This window comes from Rattus norvegicus, chromosome 16, assembly GCF_021556685.1.
Source record: "Rattus norvegicus strain SHRSP/BbbUtx chromosome 16, alternate assembly SHRSP_T2T, whole genome shotgun sequence".
Classification (NCBI taxonomy): Eukaryota; Metazoa; Chordata; class Mammalia; order Rodentia; family Muridae; genus Rattus; species Rattus norvegicus.
In genome coordinates, this window is record NC_141549.1 from 12,502,582 (window position 1) to 12,510,088 (window position 7,507).

General features: G+C 42.0%; 1 protein-coding gene across 1 annotated transcript; it reads left to right on the plus strand.

The window, feature by feature from the left end:
* The first annotated feature begins 466 nt into the window (after positions 1-466).
* Tpt1l2 (tumor protein, translationally-controlled 1 like 2) lies at positions 467-1,000 on the plus strand. Its single transcript, XM_087589302.1, has one exon. The coding sequence runs from the start codon at positions 482-484 to the stop codon at positions 998-1,000; it is 519 nt and encodes a 172-aa protein (XP_087445428.1). The 5' UTR covers positions 467-481.
* Positions 1,001-7,507: the final 6,507 nt, after the last annotated feature.

Sequence of the window (7,507 nt, forward strand, 5' to 3'; positions counted from 1 at the left end):
CTGACGAAAATGAGTAAATGGAGACTGAAAAGCAGCAAAACCTTTAGTCTGAAAACTGAGTACCCAGAGGAACCCATTATATAGATCCAGCCTGAGCTCTAAGGTTGAAAGTCAAGAAAAGATGATGGTATTAGTTCCAGTCAAGACTAATGCAGAAGCAGGAGTGGCCTTGTCACACAGCTGAAACAGTCAGGAAAATACAGAACTTTTTCATGCTCATTCTTTATTTCCTTCAGGTCTTTAGAGAAATGACATTCAACTACATTAAAAAATGGAGGTCTTCTTTACTTTTAAAATATTCATCTCAGAAATACATTCATAGACACACCTAGAGATGCTCGGACAGATATCTGGGTATTGAGGCCAATCAAAATGATAGTCAAGCTTTTCTGCCCACTCTCCCCTCCCCCTGAGCTCTGCTCCGGCTGCACCGCGCTCACTCTGCACTGTCAGGCTAGTGCCACTGTCCCCAGCCGTCACCATGATCATCTACCGGGACTTCATCAGCCTTGACGAGCTGTTCTCTGACATCTACAAGATCCGGGAGATCGCAGACGGGCTGTGCCTGGAGGTGGAGGGCAAGATGGTCAGTAGAACAGAGGGTGCCATCGATGATTCACTCATTGATGGAAATGCTTCCGCTGAAGGTCCGGAGGGCGAAGGTACCGAAAGCACAGTGGTCACCCGTGTTGACATTGTCATGAACCATCACTTACAAGAAACCAGCTTCACAAAAGAGGCCTACAGAAAGTACATCAAAGATTACATGAAATCACTCAAGGACAAACTTGAAGAACAGAAACCAGAAAGGGTAAAGCCTTTTATGACTGGAGCTGCAGAGGAAATTAAGCACATCCTTGCTAATTTCAATAACTACCAGTTTTTTATTGGTGAAAAGATGAATCCAGATGGCATGCTTGCTCTCCTGGACTACCGTGAAGATGGTGGGACTCCATTCATGATTTTCTTTAAGGATGTCTTAGAGATGGAAAAATGTTAACAAATTGAATCTATCGCCGCTCACCATAATTGGCTGCTGCTTATAATCCATACAACACCAGCACTTAGGACAAATGAGACTGATATCACCTTGAGCTTTTATTTTGACCATGATTTATTTGGAGTGGAGGCATTGTTTTTTTTGTTTTTTGGTTTTTTTTGTTTTTTGTTTTTTGTGCTTTTAAGAAAAGAAAAACATGTCACGTGGGTTGTCTAAAAATAAAGTGCATTTAAATTCAAAAAAATACATCAAATTAACTACTATAAAAACTATGACAAACCCAGTCAGTTGTAGAGGTCCTGGAGTCACTGCTTTCTGTAACTCTGCAGGGTATCTATGTGCATGAAATGTAGCCCTTCCGAATTGAGAAGAGTTGTAATAGCAAAACGTCATGTTTCAAAGAATTAGAATCTGACTTAAAAAGACAAAATACCTCATCATGATGGTCACTTATGAGTGGCAATGCAATGAAAATAAGAAATATTTAGATATCTGGCAAAGCATTATTTATTTTTCTCAAGGCTTTGGTAAGCACTGAACCAATTATCTTTCTGGGAAGAGACAACACAGTGGTTTGGCAGCCCCAGGTCTGTTTGGGAGGCATCTCCAGAGGAAATGAGCTGTGGTCGACTGAATGCTGAGGCTCTGTCTTCAGTGTGAGTGGGCCCTGTTCAATCACCTAGAGACCCAGGTGGAATGAAAAATGGGAAAGAATGAAATTTTGCTCTTCATATTTTGCAGTCTGAATGCCCTATTTCTCCTTCCCTTGGATGTTCCAAGGTCTGCATTTGATCTTTGAAATCACACCAGCAAACCCCCAGCCCTGCCTCCAGCTCGCCCACTTTAGTTTTTGTCTGAGGTTTAACACCAACATCTTTGGTTCTAAGGGCTTTAAAACTGGACCACATCATACTACTATCTCTTCCCTAAGGAACTCTTAAATCTAAGTCGTTTAGACTTTGACTGAGCTACACTACTAGCTGCCCAGGCTCTGAAACCTTCAATCTTGAAGTAAGCCATGCTATCAACCTCTATAACTGTTCAACTTGGCTCCAATGATGCCCCTCATTTACAAATGTCCCATTATGGCTTTTCTTAGGCTTTATCAGGAAGTGAACCAGTTCAATCTCAATCAATCTTTCCATCTCTCTCATCACCCCTCTAGAATACCCTGGTAAAATCAATATTTGGAATATTTAGATTAACTACATAATATATTAATATATTGATTTAAATAAAACATATCATTAAAATTAATTTTACCTGTCTCCTTTTGATTTTTCTTATGTGGCTAACTAACCAGGAGTTTCTAATCAATGATGAGGCTCATATTTGGCTTCCCTGTAGAAATAAAAAAAAAATTATGAAAGGTGAGAATGGCATCCAAAGTGCAGATAAAATGGTTAAATTTCATAAGAGTTGTAATTTTAATAAATCAAATGAGCTAATGGGAGAATGAAGAACTAGCAAATTATATATATATATGTATACATACATATATATATATTCATTCACCTCTGCTTCATAGATTAGATCTATGTCTGCCCTAGCTAGAATAACCTGTTCTCTGGTTCATGATTGTGCTGGCTATGTTCCTGGGGTCTGTCAGTGATGAGCATCTGGCTATGGAAAAACAGTTATGATGACCTACTTTCTACATCCTCACTTTGAACCACATAAATTCCAGTCGGGAGAAACAAAAACTGTGTCTGAAGCAACCCTGTTTATCTATAATCAAATATTTTAAAGTTTATGGTGGAGGTGTTTTTCTTTGGGGGCGGGAGTCTTTTTATGGGTTTGTTTTCAAGATAGTGTCTTCTGGGTAGCCTTTGCTGCTCCGGAAATTGTTTTGTAGACCAGGCTGGCATTGAACTCACAAAGATCCTCTTGCTTCTGCCTCAAGTGACTAAAGGCATCTGATACCACGATCTAGTATGTTTGTGTTTTTAACTAGATAAAACACAAAGGTTGCGGGATTTGGGCCAGAGGCCACACTTCCCATATTACTGAACAAATAATTAGGCTTCCTTTCTTTTGTTTACTTTTTCTAGGCACTGAGAGGTAACAGAATTAATTCCCCATACCGATAAAACTTCAAATCCATTTGTAAATATGGGCTTGATTCTTAAATGGCCCTTGAGAGGTGAAATATAATTAAAAGCTCTTCTGATTTCAGTTAAGCAAAAGTCTCCAATAGGGGCTCAGATCGAGGTGCGACTTTGCAGATGTTAAGGTCTTACAGGCACCTCTAAGTATCTACCCAGGCTCTCACTGGCTAAGCCACAAGCCTGATGCAAGATGCTGGCGGAAACTGCAGGGAAAGACAGGTCAGGGACTGAGAAGCAGCAGCACACTGAAGAAAGGAAGGAACAACGGCCACAGGAAAGCTTTCTTGCTCATTCAGCTGCCACATCATGGAGACACTGCAGGCCATCATGAGCTGGCTTATAGGAGTCCCGATACACGGCGATTCACATAGATTTTGATTAAGTCAGTCCTCAATAAGTCATTACTGCTTTTCTTGCCACAACACCATGAAAGAGTCTTTTCCTGGCCTCTTCAGTGACCCCAATTCAGATGGCCATTCCCTGATAGACCTCAATCCCTTTTCCTGCCACTTTCCTGAGGTTCCTTGGGAAAAAACCATTTATGATGCAGTTCTGAACCCATCATCATTTATGGACCATTCCTTCCCTGTTCTCGAGATTCTGTTTCTTTGCTTCCAGGCCCACTAGCCTACAACCAACGTCCTGCTTTCTAAACTAGGCCTTGGGCAACTGTGAAAGTCTATTAGAAAGAAATAAAGGAAATCAACAAGGTACCTGTAGGGTGAGTCCCAGGAGGAGATGAAAGATGGTCGTGAGATCCAAGGGAGCTACCAGGGAGGCCGAGGAGAGAGATGGCCCATTGCAAAGAAGTCAAGCTGAGAAGATGCTATGTACATAATGCGATGGTTTGAATGAGAAATGCCCCCATAAGCTCATGTTTAAATACTTGGTACCCAGTTAGTGGCACTATTTGAGGAGGTTATGAAACTTTTAAGAGGTGGATGATTGCTAGAGAATATTGGTCATACAAATATGTGTTAAGGATTATAGCCTCAGGTCACTTTCTGTTCTCTTTGTCTGCTTTCTGTATATAAAGGAGATGTCATTTCTGTCCGTTTGCTGCCCATGCTGCCAGGCCTTCCCCACCACTATGGATATTATCTGAAACTGTAAAACTAAATAAGCACCTTATTCCCAGTTGGTTTTGGTCATAGTATTTTAGCAGAAAAAAAAATAGTTAATACAATACTACTGGGCAGATTAAGAATGTTAAAGTATTAATGTCCCATGAGTTCCTTTTCCCCACGAGTATATAAAGTCTGCTTCAAAGGTACAAGGACTATGCCGTGAAAGAGAGAGCACCCACCCCTGACAATATTAAGTGATATTCTGCTATACTTGAAGACAAGAGCCTAGCATGGCTGTCATCTGAGAGACTTCACCCAGCAACAGGAGAAAACAGATGCAGAGACCCACAGCCAAACATTAGAATGAACTTGGAGAATCCAAGGAAAGAGGGCTAGTCAAGATTGAAGGAGCCGGAGACATCAAGGGACACCACATGAAAACCTATAGAAGCAACTAACCTGGGACCACAGGTGTTCACAAAGACTAAATTACCAGGGATCATAAATGGGACAGATCTAGGCCCTCTGTATATATTTGATAGTTGTGCAGGCTGGTCTTCATGTGGGATTCCTAACAGCAGGAGCAGGGTCTGTATCTGACGCTGTTTCCTGCCTTTGGATCCCCTTCTGAAAACGAGGCTGCCTTTTCTCGCCACAATAGGAGAAGATGCACATAGTCCTATTGCAACTTGGTATGTCAAGGCAGATTAGAATCCATGGAGGCCTCCTCTTTTCTAAAGAGAAAGGGAAGATAAAAATAGGAGGATGTGGGGGAAGGGGATTGGAAGCAAGGGATTGGAGGAGAGGAGGGAGGAGAAGCTGTGGTCAAGATGTAAAGTAAGTAAAGTAAATAATAAAAAAGCAAAAAATTAAAAATATGCATGGATCTGAGGCAAAGATGTCATATCATTGGCTATGAGGACTCCCAGAATACCCTTCCAAGTCATGACAATTCTACAAATAGACCTCACTAAAGATGGAGGTCAAATTAGAGTTACTGAAATGTTCAAGAAAACATGTTGAGCTCAGGGCACACATTGACATATGATGGCAGGTCCTGAGATCTGTCCACCCAGGTCTATTAGCCCCTTCTCTCTCTAACAGAATCACTGCAGGCAGAAGAAATGGTGAAATGCACCAGATAGGCAGTTAGATACTCCCACGTCCCTTGGAGCTCCGAAAACCCATATGCCAAAGTTCTGGCCAATGAGATACAACAGAAAGTCTGCTGGGGATATTTGAAAGTCCTACTTCCAGCTCGCAGCTCTATTTTGTCCTGTAGGTACAGCTTCCTGCCCCGTCATGACACCCATGACATGGAGTAGTGTGGCTTTTCCACCCAGGGTAGGAAATGAGGGTGAAAGTCAGAAGCCACAAATGACAAGGAAGAACAAATTGTCAACATGCAGATGTCACCAGTGATGGGCCATCTTGTGTACTCTCATCTCTGATATCTAGTTTCATGAAAATAAATAAGCCCTCTTCCTTCTTTAATCTCCTTCTTTCTCAGAATTTTATTATTTATATTCTGACTAGTAGGTGTTACCTAAAAAAGCTAAATTGTGAACTCTAAAATATTCAAATTATTAATTCCCAACTCCTTAAAACCCAGATTTGTATGATGCAGGTTGCTGGTCAATATATGTAAAATACCTACCTTACAGATCCACAAGCTGCCGATGCAGCTGGGTTTGGTCTCCCTGGAGGCGTAGGTTATGCCTGAGAAACTCACTGCAGAGATTCAACACAAATTCAAGAAATCAATAGGAAGATACAAGAGTGTGTGTAAGATTTAGAATCATATTTAGAACGTGCTACAGAAATGTTACATGTATAAAGTGACACTAATCCTCAACCCCTCAGCAGAGCTGATGTGGCTGGCCTGGAACGAAAAGATATTCATGGGCATGAGGCTGTAAGGATTGCAGATGGTAGTGGAGTCCGAGCCTGGGGCTTGCAAGGAAACCAATATGTGCACACACATCCATAGGCAGACAAAACCCAAATCGGTTACATGAAAAGATAAGACTTTAAGGCAAAGAATTGGTAACTGAAGGTAAAAAGAGAGTGCCAGGATATTGCTGATATAGCAACCGCAGCAACAGTGGCTGTTGCTAGGGCAGGAGGAGCAATGAAGGAATTAGTGAATAAATATGTCAAAGATTAACCTCGGGGTCCACCAGCCAGTGCTAGGCCTTGGAGTCATGATACCCCTGCTACAAGAAGGAACTACATCTATCCAGGTCAGTGGCTCTCAACCTTCATAATGCTGCAACCCTTTAATATAGTTCTTCACGTTATGGTGACCCCAACCATAAAAGTGTTTTCATTGCTACTTCATAACTGTAATTTTGCTTCTATTATGATATAGTAACATAAGTATCTGTGTTTTCTGATGGTCTTAGGTGAACCCTGTGAAAGGGATGTTTGACCCCCACAGGAGTCTCCACCCACAGGTCCAGGTGAATGAAGCGTTGTTAAGGAAAGAACGTTTTCCCAGTGTTCCCTCAGGATTTGTCTTAGTCATTGTTTTACTGCTGATAAGAGACACCATGACCAAGGCAACTTTTACAAAAGAAAAAATTTCACTGGGGCTGGCTTACAGGTTCAGAGGTTCAGTCCATTGCCAAGGTGGGGAGCATTGCAACCACAGGCAGTCACGATGCTGGAGGACTCGCTGAGAATTCGATATCTGAATCCATAGACAGCAAAGGAGGACAGAGACATAGAGCTTGGTTTGGGTTTTTGAAACCTCAGAGTCCTCCCTCCCCCAGTGATACACTTCTTCCAACAAGGCTGAATCTAATCTAACAAGGCCACACCTCCCAATCCTTCTCAAAGAGTGTGACTCTCTGGTGACTAAACATTCAAATACATGAGCTCACAGGGACCATTCTTATTCAAACCACCACAGTCTTCCTTAAAGTTCCGCCTCCTCACAACAAAGCATAAAATAACATCAGGTAGAGCAAGAATGAGACCTATGGAGTCTGTGATGGCTAATCTTGGCTGGCACCTGTCAACTGCCCTGTAGCTGTGATATGGCGAATGAGGAAACAACTTAAGGACAAAACATTTTCTTTCAGCTCACAGTTTAAGGGTACAATCTGTCTTGGTGCTGACACATGGAAGCAAGAGTAGCTCTAGCTGTGGCAGCGGAAGTGAGAGGCAGCTGGTCACATTTTATGTGCAGTCAGGAAGCAGAGTGAGATCACTGACACCGGAACGAAGTAGTCTATGCATGCGTGCTGGAGAAGCATGCAGAAAATGAACACGGAAGTAGCAGGGAGAGGTTGGAGTTGGAGAAATGGCTCAGTGGATGAAAGCATTGG

Coding starts and splice junctions, on each gene's coding strand:
- Tpt1l2 (XM_087589302.1), top strand. CDS start 482: ATGATCATCTACCGGGACTTCATCAGCCTTGACGAGCTGTTCTCTGAC.